Consider the following 21,428-nt stretch of genomic DNA (forward strand, 5'->3'; position numbering starts at 1 on the left):
CATACACAGATGAATAAAATAGAAGGTAAAAAAATACCATCAAAGAGGAATCTCGCACAGCAAATAATCAATCCAGAGGAGCGAACGTGGCGAACAGGCGCGGGTCCATCCCAAAACGGACGAACCAACGAATGAAACCAGAAACGGATGAATACGTTTATCGAGGATGAGAACGTGACGGAATGGGCGAATGGAGTCAAGACAGCTGGACGTGACAGAGCGGGTGCGAGGGGGCAGGGAAGGGTCGGGGGAGGCGAGTCCGCCCCGCCCGGCCCGACCAGCGATACCGATGCCTCCTTGCCAGCGTGGTTCCGTGGTGTGGCGTTGCGTTGTTTAGCGTTGGAGATGGTGTACTATGCATTCTTTCATTCATTCATTCGCGTTCGCTCACTTTGCTTTGATGTTGTGGGTTGTTGTTTGTTAGTTTTGTTTTTCAGTGCTCCTCCTCCTCGACTTGCTGTTTGCTTGGATCAGCCTTGGGTTTTGGCTCAGGGGGAGCTGTTCTTCTGCCTCGCTCGTGGACTCTGCCATAGTCTCCTCTGACAACACTACTGCTCAGCTCTGCATTCTTGTGCTTCAGAGAGATGCAGGGCGATGGGTCTCAAGCTGTAGCGACTGCTACCCCTGCTGCTGAGATTACTGAGCATGAAGTATGGGTCACTAATATTTTTAGCTTTTTAGCTTTATTTATTTATTTATTTATTTATTTGTTTTTCTTCTTCTTCTAGTGTTGCTGTTTCGTGTCTTGATGCTTGGATTGGGAGGGAAGGGTGGAGGATCAGGTTTTTGCATTGGAGTTTGGGTGATGTTTGAGAAGATTTTAGTTTTGTGATGTTGTAATGTCGGTGATGATGGTGCAGGTAGGTACCGAGTTGCGTGATGGGTCGTCAGTCCAAGCGGCAGCGACTGTGCCTGAACTGCCACCACCACCCAGCAAGGTATTGTTTTTTTAAAGAGCTATTCCTGAAATCCGGTTGAGGTTCAACAATGCCTCCTCTGGCGCGCGCGTGTGTGTGTGTGTGTGTTTCTTTGTTGTTTCTGTCGGTGTCCGATGGCACGAAAACTTCTTTTATATTCACGGCTTCAGTAGATTGTGCTTGCGGTCGAAGGAGTTTGTGCTTTTGCGTGGATTGTCAACGTAACTACATTTTAGAATGTGGGGTCGCTCGCGGTGTACAAGGCCCAGGATGGGGACGGGCTATGGGCAAGATAGAGCAATGGGTGGTGTGGAGGAAAAGTTGACGGAGGAGATGGGCAGATTTTAGAGACTCGAGATACGGAGACCTGCAACCGATGCTTGCTCCCTATAGAATACTCTTCTTCTACTCTCCTGCCCAGGAGTTACATCTAAGTTCCGAAGATTAACGTGTTAGAGCAAGACTAGAAATGGACTAATAAATTGCAGACACTGAGCATTTTTGGTTGAGAGTGATGAACCGGAAAAACAAATCTTGTGGCTCTGTATTTGTAACCATACATCCTTATCTACACCCGTTAATCTTTCTTTCCTTTACATTTTCAAATGACATTCCTAAGCAAGAGAACACATGCAAATACCTCAACATCCTCATGAATGTCTGGGTTGACCTCAAGAAGTCTAAGTTGTGGATTTATTCATCAGCACCACTGGGGCCGAACGTAGAGTTTAGGCGAAAAAGAGCTTCCCTTGATTTCTCACAACTTTTCCTGATCCGAAATTTAATCTTTTTCTACCTTATAATGGATGGTCGGTCTTTAGAGTCGTATTGATAGCTGAAAGAACTCTCCCTTCTAGACGAAAGCGGGCTAGCATATTCCCGTGGTGTTTCTTGTGTAGAACGTCCTAATCTGTTCAATGGAAGGAGGCAGAGTCAATTAGTTGGACACAAGACCTGAGTGTGGAAAATTGAGAGGAAAACTTATGTGGAAAGAATTTGTCTGTAGTCAGTTTTCGTGACTTAGGTTGGGAAAAGCTTTGTAGGTGGGATGTTTCAGTAGCTTTTGCGGAAAGCAGATGAGCTCTTTGAAAGGATCGCTTTGAAATGTGATGTGCATCTAGTTGGACTAGAGCAACCAATGATATTGTATCCACAACTGATTTCGGCCCCGTCCAGTAGCCATGGCCTCTACATACTCATTCGTTAATGACTTCAAAAGGGATCAAATGCTTGATTTCGCAGCATCAAAGTTTAATGAATATCCTAGAGGTGCATCTGAACCTGTTTCAATAATAATATCTATCTGATAAAGCTTCCTGAGACAAGAAATCTACTACTAGGTATAAGGGACAGACTTTTTCCTACAGACAAGAGTGATGACTTCAAATAAAATGTTATATTGCACATGTAATTTGCGGTGACGCTTGGTGGAGGTCTGGGTGAGGTGGCTGCAGATTGCAGCTACGATTTATGGTTGTGTTAAGTTAGATTCTCGAAATCAACAAACATATTCCTGTAATGACTTTTTGGTCCAACTAACTCTTTGTGGGATGATGTGAAAGGTTAGTGGCGTACCAGAGGATGAATCACAAGATGCAGTACCCAGCAGTCAGTCTCCTGCACATGCTATTCCTGTGGTCAAAGGTCATCTAGCAAAACAAATAAGCAATAACGAGTTTGTGGATGCACCTACCGATTTAGAAATGGCTGCGACGGTTAATGGTCCTACCAATGGTAAAGACGCTGAGCTTCCCAGGGTTGATAACCAACAAGAAGAACATAGAGGCCCCACGGAGTTTGTGGATGCATCCTCTGTTTTAGAGACCCCGACCGCCATCGATGGACCTGCAAATGATAAAAAGGTTGAGCATTCCAATTTTGAGAGCCAGCAAGAAGGACAGGTGAACACTCCAGAGCTTGTGAATGCACTCACTGTCTCAGAGACTCCGGCCGCCGTTGATGGACCTGCAAATGTTAAAGAGGTTGAGCTTCCCAATGCTGAGAGCCAGCAAGGAGGACAGTCATCTACTGCGGAGCTTGTGGATGCACCGTCTGTTTCAGAGGCCCCTACTGCCGTCTTCGTATCTGCTAGCGAGAAAGATGTTGAGCTTTCGATTACTAAAAGCCAGCAAGGACAGGTGAACACTCCTGAGCTTGTCAATTCACCCACTGTTGTGGAGACGTTGGCCTCAGTTAGTGAACCTGTCAAAGACAAGGAAACTGAGAACGTGACTACACCTGTTGAAACAACTGATGAACCTGCCGAATACAAGGAGACTGAGTTGGCTACGCCTGTTGGAAACCCAGAACCTGAAGAGAGCCCTCCACTAAAACCTGTTGCTGGTTCAGCTGTCTTTAGCGAGGAGCAGGACCAGGATGCACTTACAACGGAGGTAGTTCAGAAGTCCCTAGAATCATCTAGTTCAACTAAGGAAATGACTTCCAGTGTTGGCGAAACGTCTCAAGCTCACAATCCGAGTCAACCAGAGGTACCTGCATTGACGAAGACTGTTGCCGAGGTAATAGCAGCCCCTATCCTTGCCACTGAAGGTAACTCTGAGATTTATGAATCATCACAAGTTAAGTCAGATGAAGAAGCAATTACTAAGTTGAATGAAGATGTAGTCGCTCTTCAAAAGGAGGATTTTACAAGGAAAAGTTTACCGGAACCCAGTGTTGTTCCTGCAAACGGTTCACTGGACGCCGTTCTGAAGAATGCAGATGATGCCAAACCCACACTTGAAGACTCCAACCAAGGTGTTGTAGGTACTCAGATTACAGAGGAGTCTGCAAAAGAGATTGTCGAAAAGCAAGGTGTGTCCTTCGAACTATTTTTAGTATGATTAAGCTAGCCGCTATCAACTTGCATTTTGAAAAATATCAGATTTTTCTTTTTAAAAAAAAAGAAAAAGTAAAAAAAGAAGAAAGTAGTTAATATGGTGAAGTTCAATCTTTCTGCTTCTTCAATGATGTGAATATCTCAATTTCGAATTCTTCACTGAGAATCCCTTATCAATATTGCATTTCGAAGGAGTCCACACTATCTTAGCTCTTCCACTGCAGTAGGTATACACTTGTTTACTTGTGATATTTATAACATTTGATAGCTTGGTTCATAATGTGCGAGTGTCTTGATGACAAATCGAGAATGTTGTATTGGATTTTTTTTGCCATATTTTTAGAGACAGTAGCTGGAAAGGTGGATGAACTGAAAGTTCTTGAAGAGATGAGAGCTAAAATTGCCGAGGTGGATCCAAAATCGAAGGCATGTTTCACTTTATCCTACATTCAATGTTCGTATATATATATATATCAAACCAAAACTGTGCTTTTTCTAAATAGTGTTGAAAAGTGTATCACTGACGATAGCGTGGAAGGAGTCAAATTTTGAATAAAAAGTATTTGGAGATCGGATTATAGATTGAAAAAATATCTTTCATTGCAAGCAAGACACTTGCATGTGTTGTCATGGACCAATAACTTGGGAAATGCAGTCCACCACGTAACTTACAAATGTAGGTGTTCTGATTTCAGGACACAGACGAAGCTACGCTGAGAAGGTTTTTGAGGGCTCGATCATGGAAACTTTCGAAAGCAGTCAAAATGTTTGTGGATCATCAAAAGTGGCGGCGTTCATTTTTGCCGCTAGGTTATATTCCACAAGAAGAGGTGACTTATTCAGCACTGATTTACATTGGCTGGCAAGTCATTTTCACTCTTCTTCACTCCAGACTTTGCTCTTAACGACTCAGGTTTACCTGAATAAAGGTGTTAACATTTTGCAGATTAAGAACGAGCTAGATGCTGAGAAAGTGTTTCTACAGGGGAGTGACATCAAAGGTCGACCTATAGTTGTCCTTATGGCAGCCAAACATGAGGCCAGCAAACGCAACTTTGATGAATTTAAACGTGAGTTGGTAGATATCTTGTTATGGGTCGTCCAAATATTAACTTTACCTATGAAATGTTATCGGTTGCTCAATGGAATTGCGATTGTATATACCGGATTAAACAAAGTTTTAAGGAAAGGAGAGCTCTACTTTTAGTCTAGAGCCCTGATCGGAGACTACAGCTTTCGCATTAATCACAAATGTTTACCGGAACAACACTAACTTTTTTTTTCTTCTATATCATCTTTTTTTATGAAAAAGGTTATGTGAACGAAATATCGTCTATTAGATTTCTTCTCAGCTGCTGTAATTATTGCAATGGAAGAATGCAGTTATTTCTTGGTATCTTCTAATAGCAATAGTGTCAACAGAAGATTAAGTAAACAATAACGAATTGGATTCTAAAACTTGAGTCCGCACATAACTTGACTAATTTCTGGCTTTGCTTTTGGCCTTAAGCAAGTAGTGTTTGTCCTAGTAGTTTCTTTTAGGTGAAGTGTAGCGTAATTGATATTGTTCACTTTAATAAGTCCATTCTTTTCAGTAATCTTTGAAATCTTTCTGGTCACGCGCATTTCATGAATTTTTGTGTGCAGGTTTTTGTGTGTTCAGCTTCGACACATTGGTGGGCAGGTACGAATCATGATTCCTCATTCATTGTCCTGTCTAAAGACTTTTCTTATACTACTATTTAGATTGGCTTGAATGTACTCCAGTTTGCGTGCAAGATTAGTTGCTATATACTTACACCATTTTTCTGATTAATGCTTTAGGGGTACGAATGAGTTCTGTTGTGATTGCCTGTGCAGCATGAAACCTGGGAATGAGACCTTCACTGTCATTCTCGACCTGAAGGGTTTGGCCTTTAAAAATGTGGACGTCCGAGGATGGATTTCGATCTTTGATTTTTTGCAGGTTGGTTTTAATATTATGTGCCAGCTGGCGCATCTTTCAATCATTTTAAAATCAAAAATGCTTTGAAGAGCATAAAATGATTCGACTTAAGTGCTGTGCATGGAAGTTGTTAAACTGTCGCTCTCCAAGAACACGCTATCATAAATGCAACCAAACACTAATACCGTACAATAAGTTGCTTAGTATAACTTAAAACATGATTATTAGTGTCAAAGAAGAGTATTTGGTGTACATGCTTTTGCATCTAAATGCATATGGTAGGGTTGTTGTGTGTCGACTTAGGCATAGTCGGGACGGGCCGCACCAACCGCGTTAACCATAATCATTTTCTACTCATCACCGTTGCGTGTTTTACGATCCTACTCAAGCCCTGTTCATGGTGATGATGATGATGCAGGCATACTACCCGGAGAGGTTAGGGAGACTCTTCATTATCCATGTGCCAAAAGTATTTTGGGGAGCATGGAAGCTCGTGTATCCTTTCATCGATAAAGTCACGAGGGAAAAGGTGAAAGCCCCGTTTCGTACTCCGTAATTGCATTCCGTAGATACTCGAGATTGAAGTTGTGAAACGCATGCGTAGAAATCTGTAAACTTATAGAAACTATCGTAACCTACGTATGCGACGCCGGAAACTCATCAATGAAAGAGATAGTTTTGGTTTTTGGATCGAGCTTGTTAATTTCCAATTGTGCTTTGCAGGACGTAGCTAGAATTGATGCGTATTAACCCAATTTGCGCCGCCTTCCTGTGGGTCTCTTTTCAGATTGCCTTTGTAGAAGACAAGCAACTCGAGAGCAGATTGCGAGATGAGATCGAGCAAGACCAGATCCCTGATATTTATGGTGGTGCTCTAGCCCTGGTGCCCATTCAAAAAGTAGCTGGTGCTCATCAACCGCCGAAAGCAGCAGACCATGTGCAAACTTCCTGAAAAGCCACCCATCTGTTTGCTTACTGCGGTCAGATATTCTTTCTATCTCTACAATTTGTTTTGGAAGCGCAGTTGCAGGCTGTGGTTGTCGTGAACACGACAGAGGTTTCAGAGGGCCTTTTATTGCTATTTGGATTCAAAGCATTGGGAGGTGGCTGCGATGCTGTCTGTACTGTTTCAAGCAATGTAGGGATCCCTGCTGTATTCATCTAATGATAAATGATTCACATCATTGTTCGATACCGACAAGACCTATTTTTTAACAACTTTTGTTCCCTACGTGTGAAGATGAGATTTTTAAATCAATGTAGTGTGTGTCGTATAATTCCTTCATCAAAAAGTTTTAAAGATGCCTGCAAGAGAATTTTGAAGTTGCTACGTGCGTTTTTATTGACACTGCCCGTGATAGTGGTTCAAAATCACAAAATAGGTACACACGCACACATACATACATATATTTGTTTGCAGCAATCTTTGTTGTGAGTGATGAGAGCATTCCGTCCCGGGCTCAATCATAACATTTTTTGCCTTGATCTGTATGAGAAAATCTGTCGAATCCAGCTGTTTCAGTCCACAGCTCTATTATGTGTTGCCGAATGCGATAATAACCAGTTTGTACACGTGGTGAACATTCTTAGATGCCCAGATTTGTTGTATAAAGTGTAGCTTTACTACAACAATCCACATGGTAGTTCAAACATATACATCATAGGCATGAAAGATTATAGGTCTTAAACCAGGTTCCTGAGGGACCATGCAATTGTATATCTGCACGACTTTGACGATCACGATTAATTACAGATTCCATTGCAGGAAATTAATCCACTTGTAAAACTAGACGCTGGTACATTCACACTGAGTTTTTGGATTTAAATCCACTGCTTCAAATCCTGGTCCTGATACCCAAATTAAAGCTTACTGGAGTGAGCGATGGCTGCAAATAGCTCAGAAATGTACAACATACAGGCGTGAGGTGCAGAACATAAGAAAATTGCACCTCTTACAAGTGCTCCTCTTGCAGAAAACAAGTCTGGTGTAATGGGCAAACGGTGATGAAAATAGAACCCCCCCTTTTTTTTTTTTTTTTTTTTGTAGTAATGTTCATGTTCTGCAGCATGGTGTTGAATTCCCTTAAGAATATGACAATCCTGGTGTATATAACTACAAGTCTGATCACAATGTAGGTTTAATCACAATGTAGGTTTAGCTTGAAAAATCCTTGCAGGATGGGTTGGAGCATGTTAACTTGCAGTTAGTATTTTAACAGAAGCATGTAGAACATGTAGGGTGATTGTTGAGAACTGATTATAGAATTTTTAGGATTACAACCTTTGATGGTATAAATCATAGCCTAATTCCTTGAATTAGGTTAATTAGGACTAAAGCGATAAGAGTTAGAGAATTAGAATAGCAACTTAGTTAGTTTAATAATTTAGAGGTTGTTAGTCATTACTATAAGGATTGACTAAAAGCCTATAAGTGCATCTAAAATCATTCACATGATTTAGGAGTTGGAATTATAATTCTGTAAAAGATTTAGGGAAGTTAGTAATGATAATTTTGGATTTTCCTCCAAATTTGACAAATTCAAGCAGCATGGTGGTTCTTCTACTTAATGGGAGTCTTTTTAATGCAATGGTGGCACCGGATATATCTCATGGAGTGAAGAAAACAAGATCACCATCCTCTCCTTCAAAATACAAGAAAAGCAATGAAATTCGCATTTTGAAGAATTTCACAAAAATTGCCAAGACCCTTGTGAGTAAAAACTTCCATGAAAATTATAATTGAGCATGGATTGAGGCATGTGAGTAGTTGATCTCAGCTTAAAAAGGTGTTTTGAACACAATAATGAAGTTAGATTTACAAAAAAAATACTTTTTTGACCACTTACAAGAGCCATTAGCCTTGGTAACGAGATTGGCTTTTGGATGAATGAAAGCCGTAGATCCAGATTAAGGATCTTAAAAATCAAGGGTAGAGATGTAGCCACTCTTCTACGAGCCTCCACTCAATTGTATAAGAGAGGCTTGGTTTTCCAAGCCCTCTCTCTTTCCTCTTTTGGGTGAAGGGCGGAGCCATGCCAAAATTTGGCCAAAATCCTAAACTTAATTTTATTTAGATTTTAAATCTCATTGTGAACCTTGTGATTGTGTATGTATGGATTTTGCATTGTGAAGGATGGTAATTAAGTTTTAAAATATGTTTCATTGAGGTAGATATCTCCTCGGCCTTTCAAATACCCTCAAGGGTTTCAAGGGCCTCAGATTTTCTTCAATCAGTCACTCAATTTCTGTTTTTTCAATGTGAGATTTTGATTAGTTGTAGATTTTGTTGTTAGCTTTCCAACAAGATAAGACTTGCTTGATTTGGAGTAAGAAAGAATTTTTGGTGAAGTTTTGAGTTTGAGGGAGTCGACTGCCTTTGCAGTTTGAATCAATCGAGTTTGGAAAGGCATTTCTCAGTGTCTGCTAATTGGATTTATTTGAAATTTTGGGATCATCAAGCCTTATAAGCTAAGCTTTGAAAGGCATAAGTTTTGGTGAATTTAAAGACAATCTGAATTTTTAGTGAATTTCTAAGTGAAGAGGGTTGGTCACTGCGGCAGTTTGGATCACTCAACTTCAAAGGAGAAATTCTCATGATTGGATCATTAGATTGCAACGAGGATTGTTGGATCAAAAGCGCCTTCAAGTCAGCCTTGCAAAAAGCTAAGAATCATTCAAATTGAAGCCGATTACAAATTTTGGCAAATTTTGGAGTAGAAGGGGGTCGCTGCCTTCAATCCTTAAGTGTTGTCAAGGTACCTTCGCTTTCACCTCTCTCACTTTATTTTTACTATCGCCTTCATAGTGACTTGTAAGCTCCACATTTCACTTTTTGGCTAATAAATTTTAAGTTTAACTTTTAACCTTTAATATTTTCACTTTAACTTTTAACTCTAATTTTTAACATTTAACTTTTAAACTAAACTTTTAATTTTAACTTTTAACTTAACATTTTAATCTTAATTTTTAACTTTAATTTTTTTTTAACTTAACTTTTAACTTAGCTTTTAATTCAAACTTAAGTTTTTATTCTTATGGTCAATTAATAGGAATAACTTAGTTAATTATTTTGATTGTGTTTGCTAAGTAAATTTAATTTAACATGTTAATTTAATGTTGGTAACCATTGCTTGGAAGGCCTAAAACTAATTTAATTTTTAATATAAAGATTTAAATTAGTCTAACAATTACACAATTGGGAGCTCTCCAATTCCACCTCTTGGACTTGTTGTGTGGCATAGGTTTCATCAAGTGGTGAAATTTGGTCTCACAACAACTTAGATCATTTTTTGAGCAACTATATATGAGTTGTTACATATGCAAAGGCAAAGTATTAAGAAATCAAGTAGCATCAAAAAGAATTTTCTTAGATTAGAAATCAGACTAGACATAAGACTAGAAATACAACAATATTTGGATTTTTTTAAAACTTGTGTTAGCAAGACTAAGCTATTTTTTTTGTTTTGTTTTGCTCAATGATTTATTCAATTGCAATTAGATTTCATGAAGCTTTTAGAGGGTTCTATAATATTTTAGAATACTATAAAATGTGCTACTTGGAAGACAAGTATCTAAACTATAAAAAACTTTAATAACAGCTTTATAGATCTTGATAAATTCTATATCAAAATTTTATGATTATATTTTGCATCAAATAATACATTTATATCTAACTTAAGTCCTAGAAGCTATTCTAAAATTTTATAAGGATATATTATTTATCTAACTTATTTTTACTTATACTTACTATTTTATTTAAATAATTTAGATTTTTATGACATGTAATAATTAAAAAAATATGCTTCTATTTTAAACAAGAAGTGTTACAAGATTATATCCTACAAGATTATATTCTAAGTATTAAGATATAATACAAGAATATTTTTAGAAGAATATACTATAATCTATTGAGTACCTTATAATATATGCCCTATTATTTCTTTAGAATTTTAAGCATTTCATTTAAAAAACTATTTGCTATCTATTCAACAATTATCTTAATCTACTATTTTAATTTTTTTATATTAATATTTATAATTATTGATAATTTATTTATTTATTTTGATATCAAATTCATTTATACTAACACATAATTTTTAATCGAATTTTCTTCTATTCCTTTATTTAATCCATATTTTAAAATTATAATTTAAAATTTTATTTATTTAATTTTTTGTAATTTTGATTTTATATATAAAAAATTATAACAATAATTTAGGTCTTAAATCTAGAATATGTGATTTTTATAAATTAATATTAGCTATTCAACTTAATATAATTAACTACCATTATTATATATAATTTAATATTAAAATTGAAGTCTTTTGCTTTATTTTGGAGATAATATATTTTGGAAATTTATTGAAGTATATTAAAAATATATATATATAGTTTAAATGGATATATAGATAGATAGTTGTATATTACCATATACCCCTCTTTTAATTTAAGAAGAAATATATATATATATATATATATATATATATATATTTTAAGGTAGAAAACATAAATTTTATTTTTTGAGTATTCTATGATAAAAATTATTTTAGTGTATCCATAATATTTATCATTTAATGATACAATAATGATTTTAAAAAAAAAAGTTTGTGATAAATTACTGTATAATTGCCTAAAGAAATAAACTAGTTTTGAAAAGTAGAACCCCAAGCCAATAATTATTTGTCCTTGACATTTTTTACTTTTCATGTTAACGAATTTTTTTATTAATTTTTAACATTTTATGATTTTAAGAGCAGTTTATATATCTAAAGGTTCTAAGTTTATTATTAAAATTAAGTCTTATTTTTTAATTTAGATTTTTGATTATAATTTTAATAACAACTATACATGACATAGTTTCTTTTATAATAAAATATACTTTATTGCATAAACTATGTAAAAGTGTTATGACTTACTAAAAAGAGCTCTAACATTTAGCTTTTAGTAGTGAGGTGGAAATTTATTAATGAAAATAATATTAAGAAATTTTAACACATAAAAATGCAATTCATATTCCTAATATCTTCATACTAAATTCCATAATTAATATAATTAGATTTTTTTCCTTTTCTAATACTATATAAGTTCTATATTTTTATGTTTTTGATGTTAATAGCTTAATACACTCTTTTATTGATTATAAGATGCATTTATTATATCAATGGCCATTAATGAGGAGATTTTAAGATTTTACTAACAACTTGAATTTTTGTTCTATAGTAGAAAATTGGAATTTTTTTAGCTAAAGTCATTATCTAATATAAATAACTTTATGATATATTTTTTTTAATTTTAGTATTATTGAATTAAAATATATTTGTAACCTCAAAAAGAAATCATGGTAACTATTGGTTTTATCTTCCAAAATAATTATTCTAGAAATTTTTAGAAATCTTTTTAAATTTAGTTCTTTAGTGATGCAATAATTAAAATAAAAATTTGGATCAAATGGAATTATAAAAGTAAGATAGATTTTTATTTTATCTATAAGTAATAAAGTTATAATACTAAAAGAACCAACATCTAAGATAATTTGTGACTTTTGTGTAAAATATACTTACAAAATTTTAAAAATAAATAATTTTTTGTAAAATTCTTGATCTATTAATAAAGGTGATTATTTTTTTGTGGTCTTTTTTATTTATAGAAGTTATATAATTTAACATGATTTATTTTTTATTAAATAAATTAATTTTATTAAAAATATTTTTTAATTTTGTTGGAATATATGACATATGGATTGTAAATCATTTATTTCTTTGTGTATTCATTAAGTGATTAGCAATTTGTTTTGTTAAGTTAAGGTAGACTTGAAAAATATTTTTAAAAACATCTTCTATATAAAAGATAATATTGAGTATCTAATAATACTTTTGTAATTATATTAACTAATGATTATATGCAATAATGCAATATAAAAATATATATTGTGAATATAAAATTTGATTGTGGAAACGACTTTTGTATCCTATATAGTTTCAATATTTATAGATTTTAAAATTTTATTTATGTATAAATAATAATCTAATTACACTTGGTATTTTTTTTAGTTTTATCTTTTATCAAAAAAAGTTACTTTGAATTAATTCTTAAATATCTATAGACAAACACTATAATATAGAATAAAAACAAGACTAGAAGGTCCAAACTAAATCATAAGACATAAGTTGTTGAAACTAAGGAATCTCTCAACGTTGACAACTATATATATGAAAAATTAGAAAGCTTTTAGGTTACATTTAGTGAAAGGCTTTATTCCCAAGTCATTCTAAGATGCTTCTTGAATAGCTTCTTTATTACTTTGTTGTAAAGAAACCTTAAGAACCTTCTCTTGTGAACTTTCTATATTCCTTGGGAGTCTAACAACTTAGCACCTTCTACAACCTTCCAAGATCTTTTAGATTATTTTAAGACCTTCAAAAAAGTTTTAGTACTTCTTAGAATCGTTTAAAACTTTCTTTGGATGGATGCATGTGGCAACAAAGCTCTAAGTGCATTCTACAGTATGTACCACCAAAATCCTAATTGGTATCTAATTTTTGAATTTACAAGTGTAATTGCTAATATTATTTCAAAAAATAAAAATTATCTAATATAAAATTTTACAACTTTGCTTACACATAGGTACATCCTTCATATAAAAGGACTTTTTTGAATATTAAGATTATTCCAACCAACAATAATAAGTAACAAAATAGAGTTGTACTATAAACTATAGCAATGAGATTGGACACCTATAGGATCAAATTTCTTAACCCATCACATGTCTACTAAGCATACCATTTATATATATTATTTTATATAACCAATTTATATGGAAATTTAAGTATTGTCTTCTCTTTTTTATATCCCCTTCTTTAAAGCAATCATTAGATATCTCCTTTCTTTCTCTTTTTATTTTCTTTTCTATTCAATTTAAATGATTTATATTTTTTTCTTTCACCTTATAGCCAAGTTATAACACAACCATGGATTATAAGAATTGTTTTTCAATTTTTGAATTTGGTCTCTTCAAATTTTGTGTACTTATTGTCAATTAGTAAATTAGAAGTATAATTTTTTTAAATAAATATCAATGAATAAATTAATAATTATTGAGGTTTTAATTTACTATAGAATTTATTTATATTTTTATTAGGATTTTTAAAGGTTTTCTTAAAATTTAACTAGATTTTGAATAGGATTCAATTAAAATTTGATTGGGATTTAATTAGGTTTTTTTAAGAACGGTTTAAATTTTGTTAAGATTTCTTCAAGTTTTCTTTAGGATTTCTTTAAGACTTCTTTATGATTTATTTAGGATTTTTTTAATGATTTTTTAATGTTTTTTTATGATTTTTTAAAATAAATAAAAAATTTGTTAGGATTTCTTTAGAATTTGATTAGAGTTGTTAAAGAGTTTTTAAGATTTATTTAGAGTTGATTAAAGTATGATAAGATTTTTTTCATATTCTTTTAAGATTGATAAGATATATTTAGCATAATTGGAAGCTTATTTATATTCTTCAAGGTTGCCAAAAAAATATTTCTAAATATCTTATGCATTGTTTTTGGATTATAAATCCAACTTCCATGTCAAATCAAACTCTTTTATAATTAGATGCTTAATGCATTCTTAAGATGATTTTCACATTATACAATGCCACGTGATTGTATCATAGAATTGCAAAATTAAGCTCCATTTCTATTTGGACAAATATATGATCTTTTATAAACAAATTTAATAGCCATACATGAATACATTGATAAAAAAATTTTAAGAATTTTATTTGAAATTTTAAAATCACTAGCTAGAGCATCTATACTTTTTGTCAAGAAGTAGAATGGATACATACAAATGTGAATTAATTATTGTGGTTTAAAAAAGTAAATATTAAAGAATTATTATCTATTTTCATTAATATTAGGATTTCTTAAACAACCAGGTTAAACAAAAATCTAAACAAAAATTGAATCATATGTAGTTTATAATTTAGTACACAAAAATAAAAATAGACAAATAAAAGAAAAAATTTTGGACAAGAAATAAGCATTTTGAATTAAATGTTATGCCTTTTGGACCAAAAAATACATTAATTATATTCCAATATTTATTAAATGATATTTTTGAGAGTTTTTAGATAATTGTTTTGGCTGCTTTTTTGATAATACTTTGATCTTTTAAAAAAAACTTAAAGAAAACAAAAAAAACATATAAGATTGGTACTACAAAAATTAAGATATGCACCTTTATATGCCAAATTAAAGAAATATGTATACTATTGGCTAAAAGTAGAATTTCTTGGATATATCATAATAATGAAGGTTTATTAATGGATCTAAAAACAATTAGATTTATGAAATATTATACAATCTTCAAGACAATAGAAGACATAAAATATATATATATATATATATATATATATTTATTTATGTTTGCTAATTTTTACTTAATATTTATTAAAAAAAATTCTAAAGTAGCTATTTTACTTACTTGGTTGACATACAAGAATAAATTCAATTGGAGGCCTCTCATAGATAATGGTTTTTAAGACCTTATAATAAATTTGATTATAGTTATAATCTTAATATATCTAGATTTTGTAAAATTTTATTTATTTATTTATTCTTTTTTATAGAAACTGATGCCTTGGATTTTGCGCTAAAAGTTATGTTATTACAAAAGCAAAAAAAACAAGAAACTTTACTGAATTGCATTTTATTCTAAAAAAATTTTAGATGTCAAGATTAATCATAATAATAAAGAAATCCTTGCTATTGTAGATTTTTTTGAAGATTGGCATTATTTGCTTGAAGATGCTTCACATTGATTGATTGTATATACAAATCACAATAATCATAAATATTTCATATTTTCTCATATTTTGAATTATTTCCAAGGTGGTAGAATATGTCTCTAGCCTCTTTTTACTACAATATTACATGTCAATATAAAAAACAACAAGATTTGTCAAATGCTTTGTCTAAGGAATTATACCTTGAACCAAAAGTGTGAAAGGCAACATATGACCAACAACAAATGATATTCTTAAAATCCTGGCAATTATGCTTTTGAGCTACCACTTTGTCAATTGTAGTAGATTCTTTACTTTCTAATAAGATTTGTAGATCATTGACTACAAATTCTCTTGTATTTGACATTAAACAACATACCAGCAACATTGAAGATGATACAAAGAAAATTTAAGTTTAAAGACAATATCCTTTACTTTGAGAAACAACTATATATTCTTGACAAATGAACACAACTTTGTGTTTTCTTCACATGTTAAAACTTTCCTATTGCTTAACATTTTGGATTCAGTAAGATGTTAGAAATTTTTTTTTAGAAATTTTAGTGTAATAAAATTATTTATATCAAATTTTATTTTTATTTTTATTTTTAGATTTCTAAGGGTTTTTAGCAAAAAAATCAAAAACCAAATTAGTTATATTCTTCCACAGTAAAATATCAATATAAATTATACTTAAAAAAATTATAAAAAATTCAAATCATCTTCTTACTCATTTATTTTACTGATTATATTTATAACGATCTGATTACAAAGATTATGTAACCTAGTTATATATCAATACTCCAAATATTGTAATAAATCATATTTGTTAATGCAATTGTTACCATATTAACCCTATACACATTTCTCATTATCTACAAGTCACCCAAATCAAATCATTGTTCCCAGAGACACTTATTCAGTTGTCACTATACAATTTTACCCACAAACTTAATTGCACATTTTACAATCTACACATTGACAATTACAACTGTCATCAATCAAATGTGAAGTGGCCAATCATTGCAAGTGTCCTCTTTCAATTAGTTTTTCTTGACATGAATATATGTCTATGTACACATACATACATACATACACACACACACACACACATGTATATATATATTTATATTTATATTTATAATTTTTTGAAATAATCACCTAAAAAATCCTCAACTTATGCTTCAAGGTTTGAGCAGGGGCGTGCTACGACACAGTGCCGTCGTCGTCATCGTGGACGAGCGCCGTCGTCGCGGCGTGGCTACCGAAGCCCATGTTTCGCCAGACTACAGCTAATCCGCTCCCCATGATGTTCATCAACATCGCGGAGACGGCAGCTGGGACCGCCGTCAGCGGCGAAGCAAAGTGCATGGTGGCCAAGACCACTCCTAAGGAGGAATTCTGCATTCCGACCTCTATCGACACCGCGCGTCGCTGCGGCTCCTCGAATCCAGCTGCCTTGGCAGCGACATAGCTGTGCAAAGCAACGCACAGGTGGGTCCATCTTGTCACAATATTGCCCTGGATGGGAATACAACGTGTGCCCTTTTGGCACCTTGCAGAGTATTGATCGTTACCAGTTCGAATAAAATAGAGAAAAAGATAGTTGCGTATGAGGATTGATGGCGGATTAGTACCCGAGAAGGAAACCTGCGCCGTGCAGAGCCATCACGACGCCTCCGATGATGCCCAGGGTGACGATCACTGGTTGAGTTGTCGTTGCTGGATCCATGGCCGATGTCGCGCTTCCCAGAATGGATACCATCTTCATAGGAGAGGCCACTAGAAGTGGGATGTTGGCTGAGAAGACACTGTCAACATTGGGGGGAAGTCGCGGTGTCAATAGATTGTGGAAAACAGCAGGACTATTCGGAATTCATAGGATCCGGCATTCATTTAGCCAAGCTGTAAAAAGAGAGGTGAGGCAGGAGGAAGTACCTACTAGCGAGTAACGAGGAGATCAGAACGGCGATCAGAGGGGCAAACTGAGTAATGACAGATACGACTTGGGGGAAGAAAGTCTGCATACACGCACCGGCAATGACTGGAACCAGAACTACCTGTACATAACGTCTTGACGGTTAGCGTGACACAATTGTGATGAAACACTTCAGGACAAATATACGGCGGAGAAGCTGCTCAACCCCTCGCCCTTCGACATTACTGGGTGTCACCTTACCGAACTCTAGACAGGGAGCTGTTAAACCAGACACAAGTGATGGCATCAAATCATATGCTCAGCGCGGTACCTGTAATGTACTCAAAGCCATGCTAATCGCATCAACAGGTACATAAACTCCCGCAAGAATGCTTGTAAGTAAGGGGGTTATGAACACTGCCGCGAAAGTGGTACATATAGTCATGAGGATGGAGAGTGGCACATCTCCCCGTGCGATGTAGGTCACCTAGTGTCCGTTCAACACAAGATCTGAATCAGATTTCACTTTAAAAATATAATCTGTTTAAAAGCAAGTCACATCGAATTTATCATGTCAACTTCCACAAACATTGATACATACTTTACGTATGCAGGGTCTCTCTGAACAAGATCGATTCAACAGTATCACGACCAGTAGGAGATGATGCATACCACGTTCGACGCTGTGCCTCCTGGACAGCACGACAGAAGTATAATTCCTGCTGCAATCTCTGCTGGAAGGCCCATCAAGCGACACAACGCAGAACCCAGGAGTGGCATTATGGTGTACTGGGCCGCGAATCCAAAGACAACCTGGAGTAATTAGCAACAATTAGCATCGTCTAGTCGCGTAGCAAACATGAATTTCGATACGAAGCAAGCTTGCCAGATTCAGTTCAAGCATGCACACTGGCGGATTCGATCCCTGATTGAAACAAAATCACGCATTCGTGACAGGCCAGCCATAGAGTGGCAATGGCAGTTGCGGCACAAGAAAGCATGTTACCGCCACAGGCCGTTTGGTGAGGACATAAAGCAGGTCTTCGATACGCATGGTAAAACCCATCGAAAGCATAATGATTCCCAACGCAGCACTATAAGAATCCGGTCCTCTCTTCACAAACCATGAAAAAGCTGACGGTCTCCAGAACGCGATCAACCCACCCACCAGCATGTACACGGGATACAAGCTGGTAGCAAAAGCGAGCCATTCATGCCATTTCTCCGTCGTACCCTAATCCCAACAACATCCAATTCACTGTCAAAGAGATGCAGAACATGGCCTTGTCATTTGCCTTAAGGAGGGAAGCGTAGCTCGAATGATCGGTTCGATTCGCTCATGCCAATTTGTATGCTGCACGGAAAAAAGTTGACATTCTGACGAGGTCCATAAATTGGGAAAGAATCCATTACTAACCTCATCCAAGGAGGGATCCGGCTCCACCCCCAGGGTTTGACTTGGACCCAGTGCTGCAACAGCTGTAAATCGTGGCCTCTCACTCTGAACACTCGGTGAGACAGTCCAAGGTTCACATCCTGTTTGATTGCTGACACTCGGAGAAGATAATCCCGAAGAAACATTCTTAGGTGAACGCCGCAATTGATCTCGAAGAACAGCTTTCTTGCCAGCTAAAACTGGGCCTGAAAATTGCCGGAAAGTATCCGTAGATGGAACATGCCGAGCCAATTGCATATACGGCATTGTCCCCCTGTTAAAGTTTCAACTGAAGACTACCTTGGCTTAGAGTTTCAACTCTGAAGGCCGCATCTCACTACCTAACCACCCCTGACTGCAATTTGCGCCCGAAAATGTGTCGATTGTGACAACATTGGCATCAGTTGTTCAGACCACATCAATAACGACTACCAAAGCGCTGGTCAGAAAATATCTACAGCGTCAATGACGATGCAGATTTCATAGACATCAGAAAAATGCGCAAAAATGCTAACCAGGTCGCGCTCAGACAGCGGATTCGAGGTTGTGCCCAGCTCAAAAATCCCAAGAAATCTATGGAAAAACAGAGTGCAAATATCCCCAGCTTTCAAATTTCTCCACTAAAAGCTGCACCAACCAACCACGATGGCGACCACCTTCAATTCTCACAACTCAGGTAACCCAACACGCTCAGGCTGTGAATGCGCAACACCTCCAGAGACCACGGTTTCGAAATCGACCCACAGATTTTAGCGCAAGCGACTCCACTGCGTCGTCGTCTTTTTGTTTCTGTATCGTAATCATCTCTCTATCCTGGCGAGCGCTGGAGCGCGGTGTGCCGCTACAGATCACAAACATCGCTCGCAAGATCTTTCCCAATTGCTAGAAAAGCAAATGACAAAAGCAGATATTTGGGTTTTGGGCAATGATTATGAGCTGCTAAAGGTGTGGATAAAAGGGCGTCTGCCATACTGAAGAGTAGAATCGATGGATGCCGAAGTGCAAAATGACGAATGAGAATGCCCACTCACCTCATTTCTTTTACACTGAAATCCCGTCACAACTTAGATTCTTTATAAAGAAAATAGTATGTGAGATCTTACACACGGCACACCTTCAAAGTATGTATATTTTCGACACTGCATAGATAAACCTTAAGGGAGTTTTTGTGAAACATGGTTGGGATATAATAGTCAGGAACAACTGGGCAAATTTTTAGGGTTGTGGATTCCTCTTAGGTCCAACCTTGCCAACTTTTAATAGTTTAAGGTTATTGTTGATCTGTTTAGGATCATTTTTTCTAAAAGGATAAAACTACTTTAATCCTGCTGACTATGCTCTAAACTTAAGTATAGTACAAGAGAAATAATGAGCATAGTTGTTGTATTTTAAGTGAGTAAATTAAGTACATGAAAGGATAGTTTTGTGCTCTAGAAGTGTTTGTTGCTAATGAGTGTTTCTTTTAAGTTTATTGTTGTAGTTCATTGATTCACTTCAACTACATAGTTGAAAATTTAAATTAAGATTGAAGATATAAAAAGAAAAAAGAATATAATATTAATATTTTGTATTCAAGATATGATAGATATTGGAAGAAAAATATTACTTGAATAGTAAATGTAGTAATATTATTTGAAGATTTTAACATTTAATTGTATAGAAGTTGTTACAACATGACAAGTTTTGATGGATTCAATGCCAACACTATGAGAAATCATTAATTTTTTAGATATAAACTATTAAATATTAGATGTAAAATTACTAAACATTCTTTTATAAACTAGAGATTGAAAATTAATAATATAGAAGTCAAAATACAAAATAAGTGTTGTACATCCAATTATATAAATTAAGAAATATATATATATATATATATATATATATATGAACAAGTCATGAATAAGTCAAATAAAGAATTTGTTAAAAACTTGATATATATATATATATATATATATATATATATATCAAGTTTTTAATAAATTCTTTATTTGACTTGCTCATGAATGATTATACTTTGTCAATAAAACAAGTCAATAAAAGGCTAAAGTATTGCTAGATGTTTAGTAAGAATAATATTATCAAAACATAAGATGTGGAACTTGATGAAATTGCATAAGAAATGATATCCAAAGTCATATTCTAACATGGTATTAATGACATGAATTTGAATAAACTTTTTAACATTATTATTTTTATTTATTGCTTATAATAAAGGAAAAAAAACTTGTAATTATAAAATAAGAAGGAATTAGAATGATTATTACCAAATATAAATGAATTTTAAAAAAATGATTTAATTTTGTAGTGTAAAACAAATCTTAACAAATGTGAAGTTGGTTTCAATTGTATCTTTTTATCTATTATCTAATAAAAGAATCATGTAGAAGCTTCTTTATACCTATACAACTTGTGGACTAAACATCCAAGTTATATGATATTTTTATAGTCATTTTTTAACAATGTAATTTTTTAGGATTTTTTTATTTTTTATTTTTATTGCCATATATCATATCATAGCATTTGTAGATCTAGTTTATTTTTATGAGGATTTCTTAATATATTAAAAAAGATATTATCTTTCTATTGCATTTTACCTACTTT

At 34.3% G+C, this 21,428-nt stretch overlaps 2 protein-coding genes across 4 annotated transcripts; one reads left to right on the forward strand and one right to left on the reverse strand.

The window, feature by feature from the left end:
• The first annotated feature begins 338 nt into the window (after positions 1 to 338).
• On the forward strand, positions 339 to 6,919 carry LOC112284906 (uncharacterized). 3 transcript variants are annotated; one of them, XM_024525266.3, is made up of 11 exons: positions 371 to 650; positions 861 to 938; positions 2,480 to 3,436; positions 3,632 to 3,731; positions 4,100 to 4,182; positions 4,452 to 4,586; positions 4,703 to 4,826; positions 5,404 to 5,440; positions 5,617 to 5,722; positions 6,120 to 6,230; positions 6,489 to 6,919. In XM_024525266.3, exons 1-11 carry the CDS (start codon positions 585 to 587, stop codon positions 6,651 to 6,653), a joined length of 1,962 nt encoding a protein of 653 aa, XP_024381034.1. In that variant the 5' UTR covers positions 371 to 584; the 3' UTR covers positions 6,654 to 6,919. The 3 variants fall into 3 exon arrangements, with proteins under 3 accessions (XP_024381032.1, XP_024381034.1, XP_024381033.1); XM_024525264.3 differs by having other exon boundaries at positions 339 to 650; positions 2,480 to 3,731; XM_024525265.3 differs by having other exon boundaries at positions 2,485 to 3,731.
• A 9,575-nt stretch (positions 6,920 to 16,494) lies between these two features.
• Positions 16,495 to 19,830, reverse strand: LOC112284725 (uncharacterized). The gene is made up of 7 exons (XM_024524851.3): positions 18,810 to 19,830; positions 18,399 to 18,626; positions 18,065 to 18,205; positions 17,724 to 17,879; positions 17,413 to 17,534; positions 17,112 to 17,285; positions 16,495 to 16,948 (listed from the first exon to the last, which is right to left on the reverse strand). The coding sequence occupies exons 1-7, from the start codon at positions 19,092 to 19,094 to the stop codon at positions 16,681 to 16,683; spliced, it is 1,374 nt and encodes a 457-aa protein (XP_024380619.1). The 5' UTR covers positions 19,095 to 19,830; the 3' UTR covers positions 16,495 to 16,680.
• Positions 19,831 to 21,428: the final 1,598 nt, after the last annotated feature.

This window comes from Physcomitrium patens, chromosome 7, assembly GCF_059467195.1.
Source record: "Physcomitrium patens ecotype Gransden chromosome 7, ASM5946719v1, whole genome shotgun sequence".
NCBI lineage: Eukaryota > Viridiplantae > Streptophyta > Bryopsida > Funariales > Funariaceae > Physcomitrium > Physcomitrium patens.